This window comes from Poecile atricapillus, chromosome 2 (genome assembly GCF_030490865.1).
Source record: "Poecile atricapillus isolate bPoeAtr1 chromosome 2, bPoeAtr1.hap1, whole genome shotgun sequence".
In the NCBI taxonomy this organism is placed as follows: domain Eukaryota; kingdom Metazoa; phylum Chordata; class Aves; order Passeriformes; family Paridae; genus Poecile; species Poecile atricapillus.
Genome location: NC_081250.1, coordinates 107,034,756 through 107,053,260, shown reverse-complemented (window position 1 = coordinate 107,053,260; position 18,505 = coordinate 107,034,756). Strand labels below are relative to the sequence as shown.

Here is an 18,505-nt window from a genome sequence, read left to right as displayed (position 1 = left end):
TGATTACAAGCTGCAGCTCTCCGCGCACAACAAAACGCTGGGTGCTGACATCAGAGCCGCTCTCAGCTGCTCCGGCACTTGGGAGAGGCAGCAATTACAGCCACATTCCACCCAGCTCCTGGCCTCTGCAGGCACTTGGCAGAGGGCTGGCACTGCTGCAGTGGCTCTGCATGGTCAGGAAAAGACCACAGGTCTCTCTCTGGCCCCGTACTGCAATCTGCTTTAATTGCAGTGTGCGCTGATTTTTATATCTGGGGGGGGATAAAATGACTTGGAATTATCAACCTATTAAGATCTTGCTCACACTGATGTGAACTGCAGGGAGAGGGGGAGGGAATGCCCGTAGAGTCAGGAAAGCCTAAAACAGATGTGAGTAAAGTCTCCTACATGGCAAATATGGCCTTATACTCGGCTCTATGAACAAGCCTTTGCCCAAACTGAAAAATCCTACTTAACCTGCAACCTCCCAGGACACTCCAGCAGTACTTTTTCTCCCTTCTCTTGGCTGAAAGAAGCACCAGCACGTTATAAAATCTTTCAGCTGACCACTGAAGAACAACCATCTACCCTTCAGTTTCTTGCAAAGCTGTGCAGCTGCTGCATGGCATCACAGCTAAGCTGCTTCAGCTGTGGGCAGGCAAAGACAGAGCCCTTGGCACCTGCCTGGGATCCCCCTTAACAAAAGAAACAGAGCACTTAATGTCCTTCAAACCCTTCTTAGATTAGTGTCTGCCTTCAGAAAGGGAGATGGGAGTCCCACAGACCCTCAGGCAGTGTTGAAGAAGTGACGTCTGGAAGGCAAATTCAGGAAAAAAACCCTCAGCTGTCAAATAAGACATTATTTCAGACACAGCAGCAAATAATCCCTAGAGAAAATTAAAAATCAGGGAGATCCCTGTCAATGCAAATATATTCTAGACAAACAATGACATTGATTTTAATAACTGTCCTTGAAGCCCATTTTTCACCTTTAGGGCATCTAGTCATACCCCTTTTCAAATCCCCAGGCAGCTCCTTTTACAACAGAAGTACAAATATAAGACTTTGAAGTGCTTTGGTCAACCACCATACAGAGAAAAGTGGCACTGAATACCCTCTCCTGGATGGAGAACTTCCTTGCAGGATGCCATCCTGGCTGCCCCATTTTGACTCACTTAACTATGTCCATGAGAACATCAAGTTAAAAAGGGATCAAAGATCTCAGGTGATTTTAGGGGACCTGGCAGACACTCACAGCCTGAGGAAGGTCAGAAACACAGCCATGACTGCTACAGCTATGTTCCCTTTGGATGTTGGCTAACAGTGTCCTTCTCCTTGAGGGAAGACAGTTCCCTGACCATGACAGTAAGCATATCAAAACCTGACAAATATTTTCCCACACAGATGCAGCTGCTATAAAAGCTACAAAAATGCCAAAAAATAGCTCGCCAACCCTTAAAGGAAAACTGGCAGCAAGTAAGCAGAGGACATTCTTGACTTCCCATTTGAAAATCTAGAATAAACACAGCTTTAGAACTCAATTAAGCCTCTGTGTGCAACAGACAGAATATTCCTGCTAGCAAGGAGATAATCTTCAATCCCCATGAAACACTTAGAGCTTATTTTGAAGAAGGAGCACCTAATAAAGAAGGAGAGCCAAATTTCCCCTGGGATGGGGGGCAGATGAGAACATACAAAGGCTGTACCTTTACATACATTAGCAGTTTCTTAAATAGTGTCTTCTGTTCCAAATTAAACAAGAACATGGACAACATTTTAGACCTCAATGTTCCAAATCCTATCATATCTGTATATAGATAAGAGTAGTAGGTCACCACTTTGGGGGAGAAAAAATAAATCTTTTCCCTACTGCCTATTATTACTCTGGATGTATAATCCAGACAGATACAGGCTCACATGTGTGTGACTGCACTGCATCCTGCAACAGTCCTCCCATATTAATCTACCGACTTGGAACAATTAAAAAAATAAAAAAGGCTACAAAGTCTCTCACCACAGAAAACATTTAGTCAGAGCACAGACCATGGAACAGTTATGCGTCTGTATTGTTAAGAGTTTGGATATAGTGAGAAACACACAGGCTCTGCACATAATTGCTGCAATTAAAGGAAGGACTATCCCATGGTGAAATAAATACCTGGGAAACCAAGCTGTTCAGAGAAGTGAATGATTATCATCAAAACACAGAGTAACTTCATGACTTCAGAAAAACCCCAATGGGCATCTTCCTATTTTGTAATAGGTGCCAGTTTGAGGAAGTATAAATTTTCCTCTGAATGCCAGAGAATGAGTGTATTGTTTGAACAAGCCTTTCATCTCAAGCATTTATGAAATACAGCAGTAATAAAAGTGTTTGCTTTTGTAATACCTCCACAAGTTTGTTTTAACATGTCTTGAGAAGTAACTGTCATTTAGAACAAAGCATTCCGAACAGCTCTTATTAGTAGATTAAAAATAATAACAGTCCTCTTAAAATATGGCCAAATGAAGCCTCAACCTTCAAGTTTTTGTTACTGGAATTTCTCTGTCCTACACAGAATCACTTACCATATAGGAAGGAAATATTAAAACCCGCTTATGTTTGCCACATGGCCACTGGGGATCATCTAAAAGATTTGGGTCGTATTCAACAAAGTCTCCCAGGTCGCTACCTATAAAACAACAATTTAGATACAGAATTCTGAGAGGAATTCATTACACCAAGAAATCTCTGGACTTAACAGAAGTGGCAAATGAGTTCACAGATAACGCACAATATTATCTCCATTCAAGATTTTTTAAAGAGATGAAAAATTGCTCTAAGTCTTGACAACTCTAAGTATTTCTGTACTAACATGATTTGCCAAGATACAGAGGACCTAGAGCTTACAAATTACCCTAAATGTGAATTTAGGGCTTAGAGAACTGCAGAATTACATAAAGCTCCACAGTGACTTTTATTCCTGGCAGCAAGTTTTCATCTGTTCAAGCAGATGTTTTGATTTGTTTCATTTATCATGCCAAAGTATTTTAAGCATATAGTGCTTTGGCTTATGTTTTGTGTCCGGTTTTGTAAACACAGCCCTTTCCAGCCTAACAAAGGTCACAAGTGGAATTTACACCTTCAGCTTATGACTACTGTGTTGCCACTGTAAATTTTCCATAGCAAAGGAAGGTAAGGACGAGCCTGGTGCAGGAGGGACAAACAATGCTGCTGACAGGAGGAGGCATGCTGGGTGCCATCGGGGCTGTCGATACGACCAACGTGCTTGTTTATCTAATTTCCATCCTCCACAGACAAGCTTTCTAAGCAAATATGGAATAAGCTGTGCTTCACCCGCAACAGAAGACTGTATCTTATTTAGTTTAAGCTCATGGGGGGACTCAAACACATGTCAGTCCTTTGCAATAACTGCCTACCATCAGGGTACCCAAGGATATTAAAATGAGCTACTTGAGAAGTTACCTGCATCAATGCTCCCCTGGGTGCTGTTAGCTCTTCCCAAAGAAAGGCTACGATGGCTTGCATTGCGAAATTGGGAGAAAGATGAGGTGGAGTCTATCGTGTTCCTCCGAGTTCCCAGAGCATTGGTGGGAAATAGGAACTGTGTATAAGAAACCGTCTAAAAAAAAAAAATAAAAAAATCAGAATGGACAGACAGTTGCTTTCAGCCCAGCTTGGATGCAGTGGGATGCCTTTGGTGCATTCTAACTGGAAGCAAGAGAAGCCAAATTAGTGGAGGATTTTCTGGATTTAGTAGTCAGGCCCAGATGAATAAAAACCAGTCACCTACATTTGCTTTAGTGCAGTCAGTTTATCCATGCAAAAAATGCTTTTGCAAAGGTATTAATTCTTCAGCAAAACACACACACACAAGCTCTAATACACTGGATTTACAAAATCCTGCTCAAGGGTCAGATTTAAAAATATATCAGTTTGGTCAGGTTTTTTCCGGTGGGCCTTCTCTGTAGCACATTTCAGCAGTTTCTTTACTGAACTAGCATCATCCATATGGGTCCCTCAGCACACAGCTGCCAGAGGCAAATCACTTAAATGTTGCTAAACTGAAGCACCTTCTCCTCTATTTTTCTTTCTCAGGACTTTTTCTGGCAGAGTCTTATTGATGTAATAAGTGAGCTCCAGTTCATAGCAATGGTTGTGGGAGATCATTTACTAGCTCCCCCAACATGGACTAAGTGTGAATGAGTAACTTGTGACAAAATTATTTTTAGAGTGCACTGATTCTCTGCCTGTACTCCTGGCCAAGAAAAAGCTATGCCTTGCTTCTCGTTGGCTCATTTTCCAACAATAACATTGCATTGAAGAAAAAAAAAATGAGTTTGAGACTCTAGACTGGTTTATGAGGAGGTCAGAACAGGTATCAAATAAAACATGTGAGCTTTCATTATTTATAAGCAGACAGATTGTCCTCAAGAATTTACAGCCTGTGGTCTGGCCTGACACCTGGTTAGGTGAGCACAACATGTGTAGCAGCATTGACCCAGGGCCTTTAAATCCATATATGACAGCAGACTGAGTAAAACTGAACTGTGGAAAGTAAATCAGGCATTCAGGAAGAAATATTTTCTTCTATTATTAAAACCATTTCTCCTCTACATTTTTCTTTAAAATCGATCACTTCTCTAAAGATTCATACTTGCTTATTCTATTCAAATGAATGAGCTCCTGGATTTTGAAAGACTCATCAAATTTGTCCCACTGTCTTTCTGCTCTCTGGAAAAATATTAAGCAAAATGTTATTAAATACAATTGAAAGCAAACAGAATTAGAGCTACAACTCTCACCAGAAATTATTCTCAAGCTCCTGACAATATACCCTGCAGTGATAACTCCTGCTAGAGCCAGGGGAAGGCTGTGTAATTCAGTAATGCTTTGCACACTCAGATATTGCCAGAGGCAAACTTCTTCAAGGATACAGAGTTGTCTGTGTTGACAGCTTGGACAGTCCTCATGAATTTCTGCTAAGCTTATTTACAGTTGCACATACTGTGCTTTAACTACTGTGTTACACTACATGTTATATTTGTGCTTGTTATTAGTTAAGCCAGGTTTCCCCCTTATAACATAAAATCTGAGGGAGTAGGAACTGAAGCATCCCCACCTTCCCATCTGCTCCAAGCTCCACACCTTCAAGACCAATTATCTCTTTCAGGCACACTCCAGTAGAATGGCACTGGCGTCCACCATCCAGCTTCATATCCCTGGGAAGCAGAAAGAATAGCAGAAACAGCCCTTAATACACGCGCCTTGTTCACCTCCCACCACTAAATGCTGAAATTAGGTGCAACATGAATCCAGACATGCCAATGCAAAGCACAGACCAGACAACTTTTCCTATGGGAAGCACCTGCGTTGTCTAAAACACTTTATAGAGAAAACCCCCCGGTTTGCTCACGGTTGCAGCTCACATCCCAGCCCACAGTGCAGAGCAAGGTTCCCCATCTCTGGGTACCTCTGACAGAAGCTGGCACTGGGGAGGAACTGGAAGTCATATACACTTCAGGTGAGACACAATAATCCAGCCTGAACACTTGACTGCCATACATCCAGCAGACAGATGTTCCCAGACAACATACACATGTTCCTCTATGTGAAACAGAGATAAATTCCTGTGGAAGATTCCAGGAAGGATTCACAGGAGTGGCCAAAGCCCAGTGACCCTTCAGCTGGAGGCTGACAGGAGAAAGCCAGTTTTCCATGACCCTAGCACGGAAACTTGGGGATCTACTTTAGAAGGACTGACCCACCCGGCATCTTCCATTTGGAGATAAATGAGATGCCTGAGACAAGCAGGCTGTATCTCATGCTTTAGCCTCATGATCAAAATGTGAGCAGAGGTAAAAAAGAGTAGGAGCAAATCCGTTCCTCACAAATGACAGCTGTATAAACTCCATAATATTTATCCTGCAATATTTTCCTGGCTGATTGCTGCTGGGATCCAAGTGTGTGCTCAAAACTCCGTGTGGGACAGATGCTGACGGAGGCCAGGAGAAGCCCTGCAGGCTCTGCACCCAGTCACAGGCTGGGCTATCTCCTGCTGTGACATACAATACACCCTCTTTCCTTTTCTTTCCTCTCCAACCTATCAAACATTTTATTTCTCAGGCTATCCTGAGTCCCCAGTAAGTTATGTACCTCACTGCTGGAAAAATCCAACACATCTATCGTCTGGAAAACATACTTCAGTGACAAAGGAAAAGACTGTATCGAGTTTCTAATCCCAACAAAGTTCTCTTAGTTTCTTGATTGGAGTTCACTTAGCACAGTGTCATATTCTCATTCTTGTTTCCTGGTATCATGTTACTGAGGGGTTGGACTGATAATTTTGTAAAAATAACTCTCAGTCAGAAGCATGGTATTAGCCTCTCTGCTCCTGCACAGAAAGTGCTTAAGGGAACTACTTCTCAGAGAGATAAATGCCAAATTGTAACTACTTCAGCAGGTCTTATCTATGAAACAAACACACAGCCTGAGGAAGCCCCTGAACCCCAAAATGAAAACAAACATCTAACTACCTGAAAACAGAACAGTGTACCTTCTTTCCATTCAAGACCTTACAGGCAACAGAGCAAGAAATAATGCTGTTACAACTCTGAAAACACGTCATGGAGAAATTTTTCCATGTAATTAACAGACATGGATAGATAACTCTGACGCTCATCAAATGGAAATCCATCACCCTTTGAAGAGTCAGCACAGCAGCTTTAAAAAATAAAAGGCAGCTCTGACGACTGGAAAGAAGTGAGTGCTTTGAAGCAGGGAGCAGGGTCAGCTGGCAAGTGTGAGCACACACAGGAATGATTCCTGGACATCAGCTGAAGATCGATGGACACTAATGCCTCCATTTCCACATCTTTCTGATATTTCTGAAGAGGATTCTCCTTTCAAGACCCTGTGAACAACACTGCAGTAATTCTGCTTGTTTTGCAAATCTGCTTGGAGTGTTCCCCTTCTCCACATATGCTCTTTGTTTCTAGAAAATATATGACTGCTTGTGTTGTAAAATGGAGTAATAAAGTGTTACTGTTTGGAGAGAAATCTGCCCATAAAACAGAGAATTAAATGCTCTCTCTTGAGGAAAATCAGTACTAAACAATGTGCAGTTTCTTATGAGCATATAAATGGAAAGGCTCATCCTGGCTTATACACAGCCTCCTCTCTTGTGAAAGATCTTGGTTAACACCTCATAAGGAATTCCTGAGCAACTTTACTGTATCCTTTTTGAGCTCCCTATCAGTGTGATCAAGAGCAAGCTGAAACAGCAAAAAATAAAATTTTTTGCACTACAAACCTTTATTTTTTTTCTCTCACTCCTATTAAAGATGAAGAGCTCAATAAGGTCTTGGCAAAGCTCTTGCTGGGAGAGCAAGCCCAAAGGCTGCCAGCCCACTGCTGGGGGGAGCCCCACACAGCACAGCTGCTTCCTCCACACAGCCCCAACACCCCAAGAACAACTAGGAAAGGTCTGGGGGATGCTTTCCCTTAGACTTCTCCAAATGGGTGAGTTGTGCCTGGGGAAGGGTCAGGACGCCTGTTTGGGTACAGCCACTGCCCCAGTGTGGCCATCCACTGACACCAGGTTCTTTAGAACACGTCCTTACAGGGTCAAGAGGTCCCACAAAGCAGGAGCATACAGAGGACAGGTACTTCATAGAAAAAACAAACCAAGCTTTCACTGTGTTTAAGTCACTTAAATTACTAATTGGACTGAGGAACTGCACAAACCACTATCCAGTAGTAAATGGTGCTTATAAAATGCAGAGAAGGAACAACAGTCCTGGCCAAAGAGGCATGTAAGTAAAGAAAGCTTCCTTCCTCCTCATCCTCAGTTTTGATTTTCCTGCTTTATTTCCAAAAGTGCTTTTTAAGAAACTTCAAGGAATTCAAGCAGACACTCAAAACCAAAAATAAACCATAGGAACTTACTTTTACTACCTTCACTTAATTTGAGCAGGGAAAGCTTGAGCAAATGAGAAGATCAGGGATAACATTTCCTTAGAAGGCAAAAAACTAGATCTCAGTTTCTGACAAAGTTTGGGGAATTACCCTGATTTACATCAATGTCAAGCTCTAGATATTCTATTCATGGATATGGTATCTGGAAGACTGAGCAGCGTTAGCAGCTACCCACAGAACTGAATATATTGTCTCAGTTACCCATGACTGCAGTGTTGAGGAATACATGGGTACAAGTAGCCAGGCTCACAAGCTGCAGACTGAGATGCAGATGGGAGTGCAGAGCTCTGGGCAGGAGCCTGAGAAGAGAGGCCATGAGCTTCCAGCCTTTGGGATAACACAGGGCATGATGGTGGGTGACACCAGCCAGGTGAATGAACACCGGCAAACACTGAGGGATCCAGGAATTGTGGCCTTTTGGATAACAAAGGAGATGAAAACCAGTGAGCCAGCAAGGTGGATGCACATAGGGAGGGGGCAAGAGCCAAAGACTTGGGAAGAAGAGATTTCTGGAAATTGTGAGGGTATAAAAGCCATGGGGTTCCTTGGCTGGGGATCCTCCTCAAGGCACCAGCTCGGGCTGTTTCTGTGGTACTGCACCGTGAATAAATGGCTTTATGGAACAGACATCTGAGACTTTGCCATGGGAAACCTGGGGCCAGTGAGGAAATCTGGTCTGAATGGGCTGTGTGAGGAGTCAAGTGGGGACCCATCGGGTCACCGGAGCCACCCACCGGGAAGTGGCTTCAAATCCAGCAGTGAAAGTCTCTGGCATTGGAATGTGACCAGCAGTCTCTTGAGCAGTCAGACTGGGTAGTTTCCTTAGCAAGAAAAAAAGAGAAAGTTTCTCCATCTAACAGAGTTCACAGATTTTCTTGGAACCATACCAGGTGACATGGGATCCCAGATTTGTTTTCAGATGGTGAAAAGTTTTACTGAGCAGATAGATAAGGATGAAAACAAGCAATCTCATCATGTCTTTTATTAGCCAGGCCAGGATTAATGGAGTATAAACTGGATGCTGTTACCTTTGGAAGTATAACACTTCTTTAACGAACCAAATGTTATGCTTTGACGTGATCTACGAAGTCCCATGCAACACTCCTGCTGGGCACTTGCTCTTTAAATGACAGTAACAGTTGAGCACTCTAACCTGTGAATAATTTAGGAGTCCATGAAATATTAAACAGACTTCTAGATGCATGAAAAAGCCTTCTGCTTATTGCAAAAAGGAATCTGATAATTGTTGTTTAGAGATGTCAGCCTTCTGTGCCCGAATTTTATGCTTAGCTATTCCCCCCCACTGCTAAGATTTATTCTGAAAGCAAAGGATGTTCATGAGACATCAAGAAAAGATGCCATTCTCATCTGTCAGTGTAAATAATTTCTACTTATCATCTCTGTTTATTGAGACAAGGACAGTGACAGCTCTGGAAAAGATGCACTGCCAGTCAGACCAGCAGCAGATCTCCCGCTGCCTGAGACTGCGTGCTGTAATTGATCAAGAGCTTTCAGATCCTAATGCCATTAGTGTTGCCAGAATAACTTCAGCTGCAATTTACAGGCAGAAGGAGCGAAAAAACTCCTAGAAAGATGCCTCTAATGCGCCAGCCTTCTTTTTCTTTCTCCAAAGATGTTTAGCTGTCAGCATGCCAACTCTTTTCCTGATGTTCTGCCCAACACAGAGTAAAAGTTCAAAATTTAAACTTACTAGCTTTTGGAGATTCATTGGTCAATTTCAATCTAAGAGAACAGGGCAACTCACAAGAATGAGCAATGCTGGCTCTATAAAATTGTTATATGAGATGATCAGTTTTGAAATGTCCTTTTGTGAGGAAAAAAGCTTCAGATTTATGTGTCTTTCTGTGAAGCTAATATGCGCTTGGTTTCATTTTTTGTTCAATTTCTGAGAAGCAGGGAAAATGGGCAATGGTAAAGAAATGCAGGGATATTTCAGTTTCTCTGTCACAGGCTAAAACCAGATAGTTGTTCTTCCCCAGGCCTACAGAATGATAAATGCTCAGGAAAAGCACTGAAGATTGATGACTTAATCAAAACTGCCTTGCATACAAAATCTGTTGGGGAAGAACAGCATAGAACTTGGTAACAAATCTGAAGGATGTAACAGAGTATCCTGCTTTGCTGTCTGCTTATTGCTACTATCCATATGGCAAGTTAGATGCTCTCATTTCTCCTGTAAGTATTGCCCTGTTTTCCACACTCACTAACCTGCCAAATAACTGATGGCAGCAAGACAACCACACAAGTCCTTTTCGCCTCATTTTGCATATGACTTTCTTACTCAGTTTAAACACTAAATATGAACAAAGATTGCAGAGTTTAGGTAAAGAAGGCTGTTGGGAATGCCAAGTCTGTGGACTAATTAATCATTTTGGTTAGAAATTATTCGGGGTGATGGCATTGAAAACCTCTTGCTCTTGGCATCACTTGGCATCAATATTATTGCTCTGGGCAGCATTTAGTTAAATTCAAAGTTAAATTCAGCAGTGACTTATCTTTAGAAACTGGATGAAGCTGGTTAGTATCATTTCTGAGAAGGACACAAATTCTTTTTATCTAGTGACTTGCTGCTTTACTTCAGAAGAACGGTCTGTTTCCTGGGCTTCAATCCATTTGATTACTCATACTGCATTATTTCCTTTAGTTGGAGGCAAGTTTCGCCAGATGAATACCTGTATTTTTGTCAAGACAGCAATATTCAGCAGCTATTCCTGCTGCAGGTAACCACTTAATGAATTCAATGCCACAAAGAATAAAAGATAAGGTGAATTTGCCATCTGTATAAGGATGTGCATTATCTGATGCTCTGAGTTTTCTGTCCTGTAGCTCATCACCTCCAGCCCTGCTGTCAATCAGTCACTGCAAGCCCAGGTCTGAGTGCTCCATGTAAGACTAACCAGGCTGCAGTGCTGCATTTGTGTCTTTCTGACAGCTGCTCTCCTCCCCCAGGTCCTCCAGATTCATCTTCTGGACAGGACTTCACAGAACTAGGAAGCTCTTAAAAGAGTTCTTACAACATCACAAAAAAATATCATCAGAATAGGTATGATTTCAATCTGTGGATGCTTTTGCCATTGATAAAATCAAGCTTAAAAAGCACCTTCTCCAAAACATGTTTTTAAATCATGAAGCATAATGCTGTGTGCCAAAGATAAAAAACAAACCACCACATCAGAACAGTAAACCCAACTAACTGCAAAACCTTTTATTCTTGGGGTGAAAAACAACACGGTACCTTCTTCCTCCTTTATAACACTTCTAACAGTGACAGACAAACACTGCCATTGTCATTTTTTGAAATTGCTTAGGCTACGCTAATGAGGACTGGATTGCTCTCACTTGGCTGCAAGCGTATGCAGCCATTTTTGCAGGCTACCATGTCCTGCTGGCCACATGAAGCAACTTCAACAACATCTGTGAGCACCACCAGAGTTGTACCATCTCCTTGGAAGCTGAGGGAGAAGCAATGCCTGGAGAAGCTTCATGAACAGGCAAGCAATGGAGAATAGGCTCCCTTCTCCCCTGGCCAGGATATCTGCTTTTTCCAGGATAGCCAGAGTTGAACCTGGTTCTTCTCCATCCTGGCTTGGGCCACATGGTGGGTCCACAGAGCGCCCTTGCACACACCAAACTGGGGAGTGGGGTGGTCAGAAACGTTCAGGAACGTTCCCAGAGAGTCTGGCTGTAACAGCTCCTCTTTAGGGACTCGAGTGTCCGGAGCATGACCTGCCTAATGGCTAAAAGGATAATATCTGCTGTGTCTGATCCCTGTCTCCGGTCTCAAAGGGCTGAAATCCAATTCACCTCAAACCATCTGGAGCCCATCTCCAAATGAATAATTCCTTCAAGTCTTATTTAATCCATCTGCAAATGGCTTCACTCTTTGGTTTGCCATGACACAAATCCCCTCTGAGGGCCCAGAGCAGGTCAGCATGTGGGTGTACTTGCCTGTGCTGAGGGTGTGTGAGGTAGGACAGCTACCTGCTGCTGACCTGAGGCATCTTCCCCTGCCCTGGAAGTGGAACAGTATCGAGGCTCAACTCTGTTTGTTGTGAGCTTCCACAGTGACAACCAGCCTCTGACAGAAGAGGTGTGTGCCACAGCAGCTCAGGGGATGCATAAGGTGCACCTCTGATAAAAATGGGAGGCCAACACCTGCAATTTTCTGCCCATCTACAGAACTAGATGGGGATTAATGCTTATCTGTGGCAAGGAAGGTATGAAGTGGATATTGAGGCAATTTTAACACTGTTCACAAAGTAGATATTAGAGAAGAAAGAGGAACCCTCTATCCATTAAGGTTTCCAATGCATTGAAAAATGAGAGGCAACTGCATAACCCAAACCTGCTAGCACTTGCCTCTAACCTGTGCATCACACAATGACTTTGTCATAAAGCCAAACATTCGGACAATATCTTCCTCTGTGTCTGTTAAATTAAGAACAGAGGCAGTAAGGCTGCTACAAGTGTTTTCACATCACTGCATCCCTCCCCTTAGCTACCACTAAACCCTGCCTAGGGTCTGATGACTTTGGGCTGTAACATCAAGAGATACTGTGGGGCAAGGAATGCCAGCAGGCAAGATGCTCAGCACCTCCTTCAGCTCCTGACTTGCAGTGAAGCATTCCTCACACTGTTTTCACCTGGCTAGATCTGCTCTCACTTGCTCTGCTGGTCTAGATAGAGGAAGAAAAGTAAGCATTTAGGAAACTTATTCCAGGGGCACCTCAAACTTCATCCCCTCATGTAGACCTACGGCTCTCTCCCCAGACCTCCATTTGTATTGGCACAACCACTTAAAACACGGTTTGGAGGTTTTTGGGGAGGGTTCTTGCTGTTGTAGTTTGATCTCTGCATGGAGGGCAGGCAAGTGAGGGCCACAGTCTAGAGTACACTTCTCACACCTCACTGGTGAGGGGTGATGCTGCCCCACCCACACAGGAGAGGTACAGGTACATAGAGTGACTTCAGAAAGTGCCTTTTGCCATGTTTTTATAATGGACCTGTTCCTGCACACTGTATCTACCATCCTTGGTAGAGTACAGCTCTTCTGCACTGCCTCAAGTACAACACTGGCTGGCAGCCTCCACAAAACAGCTGTGCCTGGAGGTTTCCTCACTGGCCACAGTACCTGTGAGCTGAAGCAGAGGTGGAGAAGCAGCAGCAGCTGCACTATGTGCTTGCTCCTCTCACACAGAACAGTTCCTCCTGCCTGCTCATCCATCCTACTCTCCCACTCCTGTCAGGGCTTTCTCCAGTTCAAATTTCAGATGTGTTCATGGCTCCCAGCAATGACCTGTTTCTTTCCATTTACTATTCAGTGATATTTGCAGAACACAAACCAGTTGGGACATCTTACCTGGGGACAGATATCCAGGGATTCAGAGAAAGCAAAGCTAAAGGATGCTGTCATTACAGTACTTCATAAGAGAATATCCAGTGTCTCTCCCCCCTCCTATTTCACATCCAAAATGTGAAAGTAAGCAAGCACTGAGCAGCCTGAACAGAGTGGCTATAGTTTATGCTATACTGCCTCATCTGTTCTTTGCACCAGCTGTTCCTGGAAGGAGGTGCCACTGAATTGTTTCTCTCTTCCTCTGATGCTCTGGAAGAAAGACAGAGGGCATTTTTTAAAATCTTGGCTTTTTAGCCAAGGGAACAGGGTTGGATTGTTTTGTACTGGCACTTGCTACCTTCTCATCCCATGCCCTTCTTGCTGTGCAAGCACAGTACAAGACATGACATGCTGAAATAATATTTAGTTTTGCAGCTGGGCTCATTACTGATGTAATTTAGAAGGTATAACCAGTCATCAGAATTTCAAAATATGTTCAATTTTCAATAAAGAGCCATTTTCCACAGGATGATGACCATAAAAGAATGACAGTGTTCTCAAGAACAAAGAAAAAATGTGCCAGTCTGTCAAGAATTTGCCTGATGTGTCATCACAGCTTAATTAAAGGAAAAAATTTACTGTAAGACAGAGCAGACAGAGTCAACCCTCTGACAAAGGTGCTTCCTTTCCTTTGCACATTAAAAATAATCTCCCTTTGTTTTGAATTACTGGTGCACAAGGAGATTGTGACAAATCATTCTCCAGAATTAAACTGATGGCTGGGAAGTACGAGCCAAATTTGTCTTTTATACATTGGATAGATTTGACTGTAGATGATTTGGGGATCTTTCAAACCCCCCTCAGTGTATTAAATCACTATTTCCCATGCATTTTGTGCTCTGCAGTCCCTGAGTCAACCACAAGGACTTCTCAGGTCTCTGACAAGTGGCCATAAGCTTTTCTCCCCTTGTCCCAGGGTCACAGAGCTGCTGCCCACCAGCACTGCTGATCCCAGCCTTGCACTGCACCTCTAAAGGCCCATCAGAGCCTGCCAGGCCACATCTTCCAGCCAAATCCAGTTTCTTCCACTTCTGTGGTTTCAGTGGAAGAGCTAAATGTTTTCTCAGTCTTTGGAGAACTATTTTGTTCTAAAGGAACTTTTCTATCAGAGTTACAGTGATTCAGCATGTCAGGGGATGTGAGGCAGCTGCATGGACAGCTGTGAACCTGTATAATATCATGGCCAGAATAATGTTTTCACTGACTGAATGATCTGACCAGTGACTAAAAGTCTTAAATAAAAAAGTAATCTGTTAAAATCCAAGTATTTCTTTATAATTCTAGAAATCTAGATACATCATGATATTTCATGAGTGCATGGAAGAGAAAAAGACAAGATGGCTTATACAATCAAAGTGGTGTTGTCTAGAGTAATTGTTTTGTCAAAGATGAGTGAAGCCAGAAGAAACAATAAAAAAGTGTATTTTTTCAAGAACATTGATTTCATGGGGGTAGTTTTCTCCAGCTTAATAATAAAAGATACCACAACACATATAAATAAAGCGGGGACTGAGAGCTGTAGTTTTAACCTGGTAATGGTCCACAAAGCAAATACACCTAAGAGCATTTATCTCTTCTCAGAGCAGACATGTAAAAGCATTATCCTCCATCATGCTGTTGTCTGTTATCAGGTCTACATGCAGGCCCAGAAAGACTATGCAGTACACGTATAAATATACATACCCGACTTGGGTACAGTCTCGATATGGCAGCACTGAAAATATGCTACAGAAGGATCTTCTGCTGCTGATAAGGACTATTCTAAAATATAAAAGAAAATAAAAGAAATCAAAGACTAAAATTTAAAAATCCCACCACAATAAGCAAAGCAATAGATGTTACCATTGAGGAATTTGCAATCATAAAACTTGCATAATCGACGATTTCTCCATCCTCTTTTACATCTCACAGATATTGTGCTATGGAGTTTTTACAGAAGTGCTGAAGCCTGTGCTGCAGCAAATGAGCAGTGAATGAGTAGCAGAGCCCCCTCTACAGGCTTTCTAGGAAGACTATCTTGAATATGTGACTTGGAATCCAGGACAGATGCTCTCCTAGTGAAAGAAGTCCACCCACAGAGGCACAGGACCATTCTGTCAACTCACTACAATGGCTGAAACTCAACAGACAAACCCAGCAGCAACCCTGGTTATACACACCAGCAATTACCACTGATACACACTCTGGCTGCTGGTTGTGACCTTCCTCTGCTAAATCCAAGGAATCCCTCGGTTATCAGCTTCTTGTTCCTGAAACAGACTTCATCCATCCATCAGGCTAGGTTTGCCTAAGTTTTCAGATCCTTTCACTGCTTGCAAGCTTCTTCCTTGAGTCTTCTCCAGTTTTGCCCCATCACCTTTCTTGGTCTCCAGGCATTATCCCTGACTTCAGAAGCTGCACATCTTCCAGTCTTACCTTTAGGATCAGTGTCCAACCATGACACTCTGCCAGCCTCTGGGCTCAATAATCACACTAGCCCTCTTGGTTATGATATTCCATTGACACTCAGTCGTAACCGATCCACAGCTCCCTGCCACATCTATCTCAGTCACTGTCAGGGCTGAATCCCTTCTCCTCTAAGCATGGCTTGCCTTTGCTCCTCATAGGCAGTTAGCCAAGATTTGGCTGCATGAAATCATACATCATCTGCCTGCAGAGAGCTTATCTCAGAATCCAGGACGCTCTCAGAGCAAATGCCTTGTATTTCTAACCAGTCTCCAAATCTCTGCAACATCTGCAAAGTCACTGTGTGATACTGTCCTGGTTTCAGCTCAGATAGAGCTCATTTCCTTTAAATCAAATAACTTGGAGCCACCTCTGTCTGTTACACAGCCACACTGTTGCCTTCAGCCATCAGACTATGACATATCAAGCAACATCAAAACCACCTTGAAGTCAAGACCCGCTTCCCATAAAACAGAGTGGAATGCCAGCAGCTACATTAATAAAGATTTGGGAGATGCAGACTTGCAAGAAGCCATGAGAAGCTTGGTCAAGAAGTAAGATATAAAATGCCAATAAGTAACTGCTTACAAATATACCCTTTTCCTTTATTGCCTTCACAACACCGAGAATTGTACCATTGTAGAACTGACTTTTCTTCCCTCTGAAGTTGGCTGACAGGCTGCACCATGCTGAACTCCTCAAAGACACAGTGACAGCAATTTGTGATGTTTTCTGACCTGATCAGTGTTAGAATTTACTGATATTTAACCTTTCTAAAAATCTCCACTTGTGGTGAAAATGCTAGGACCTACCACTACGTTGGCTGTCAGGTCTACTGTACTTCCTTGCTCTGCTCTCCAACACTGATTTTTCTGACATTATGTCCTACAGATCTGTGTGTGAGGATTTAACCTGAATTTTTCATCCTTTGTCCTGCACTGGTCAAAGCTGGACAACAAACCCTAGCAAACTCTTTTGTTCTTTGAAAACCAGCACAAACACCTATGAATCTCATCGCAGTTATGCTGTTATTAGAACACTGTTTCCTTAAGGGACCAGCTTAGTCATCGTTCTTGGAAGAGGTTTAGCTCCCCAAGAGAGCTGCTGCACATAATCCTTGGAAAAATGCAGAATGATCGATTTTTCTTCTCCTGGATTACTCCGTTATAGCAATCCTATTTCCTTCCTTAAAAGCCCGTTTGAAAGCAAAGAGGGATTTACCCTTTAATGAAGAAGGGTTTCTAATAGTAAACACACATACAGCTTTAGGAAGTTCTCTTGCAGCAGATGAAGTACAATTTCATTGTTGTCTGAATGCTGTAACATTCCTTACCTAAAGGAAATGTCTCAGATCCTACAAGATTGTCTCATGGTGCAGCAGTGAGCTACAGAGCAGGGAGGAATAATTCTTCCCATTTGAGAACAGCAATCCACAAGCAAAAAAACCCTGGCATATGATTAATTTTGTGCTTGCCACTGCTTACTGCTGAATGGTTGCTACTCACAACAGCTTGCTTGTTCACTGGAAGCCTTGTTTGCTGATGTATGAAACTTGGCACAGGTTTTGAGGCTGACATCAGAAAGCATCTTTGAATTCGGAAAACCACAGTACCCACTAAGCATATTATCCCCCTCCCTCTGGCTGCTTCTGGAAATACAGCTCTTCCACCAACGCCCTACACCTCCCTAAAAATACCTCTCAACTCTTAATACTTAAAAGAAAAACAAACTGGTGCTTCCATGTCCACAAGCAAAGACAACAGTAGGAAGTCACCACAGAACTGTGTGTATCAGGAGGAATCAGACAAGAAAGGAAATAAAAAGCACCAGCCCAGCCTCTATTTTTTTCAGATTTCTTTCCCTTGGGACCCAAGTACTGCGTCTCTTTCCATAAACCAGCAGACCCTCTTTACACAAAGATCTCCCAGGCAGAGCATGAGAGAAGCCCACAGCCTCCACTGCCAGGACACCACAAAACCTCATCTGCAAAGCTGCCGAGGGAGAGTGATGCAAAACAGCTTTAGGAGCTGGACTGGAAAGGAAGCAGGGAAAGCAGTGGTCAGATACTCATCACAGAGGGATAAAATGGCATTTTATGTACAGGTATGATGACACGCATGGAAGCAAAAAAATTTCTGAAAGCCTGAAATGGTTTGCTGGGGCAGAAAGTCCAGAAACTTGCCACAAACTATGCTTTGGAGAAGAAGTTGTAGTGGAAGTCCATTGCTGTTCAAGAAAATCAAATTATTGCTTATGGGAGAGAAGTATTTTCCTGGACTTCAACTCTTTAACAAAGGGCATCTGCACACCTCTGAAGGAGCTATCTCAGAAGCTGTGTGAGACTGTTTACATGCCTTGGTTCCAACTGTGCCACCTAGACATGATTAAAACCACTTCACAAAAAGGTTTTCATTCTTTAATTCTCACATTTCACCAAAAAGTTGTACTAATTACTATGGTTCAGAGCAACTGTTATTTTGCAAGAGAATTTTGACAACGTTCAAAGGCTATAAAAGCTAATCCTTCAATTTCTTCATGAAGTGTATACTGCAAAAGACCTTAATGAGCAGGAAGCTCTCAACAGAATCAGTAATTTGTTAGACTTGAAAAATAATGTCTGCTTTTCCAAGCATCTGTCTAGGTTTGATTGTGTCGGACCAAACGGCTGCCATCAGGCAATGTGATAT

General features: G+C 42.8%; 1 protein-coding gene across 2 annotated transcripts in view; it reads right to left on the bottom strand.

Annotated features, from left to right (window-relative positions):
- The window catches only part of CABLES1 (Cdk5 and Abl enzyme substrate 1), a 69,586-nt gene that overhangs the window by 11,221 nt on the left and 39,860 nt on the right, over positions 1–18,505 (bottom strand). Inside the window, exons 4-7 of one of the 2 annotated variants that reach the window (XM_058832584.1) lie at positions 15,057–15,134; positions 5,103–5,202; positions 3,446–3,602; positions 2,548–2,651 (exon numbers count right to left, since the gene is read on the bottom strand). In XM_058832584.1, the coding sequence (XP_058688567.1) occupies positions 2,548–2,651; positions 3,446–3,602; positions 5,103–5,202; positions 15,057–15,134 (439 nt within the window). The remainder of the gene's footprint in view (positions 1–2,547; positions 2,652–3,445; positions 3,603–5,102; positions 5,203–15,056; positions 15,135–18,505) is intronic. The other variant, XM_058832585.1, reaches the window with a different exon arrangement.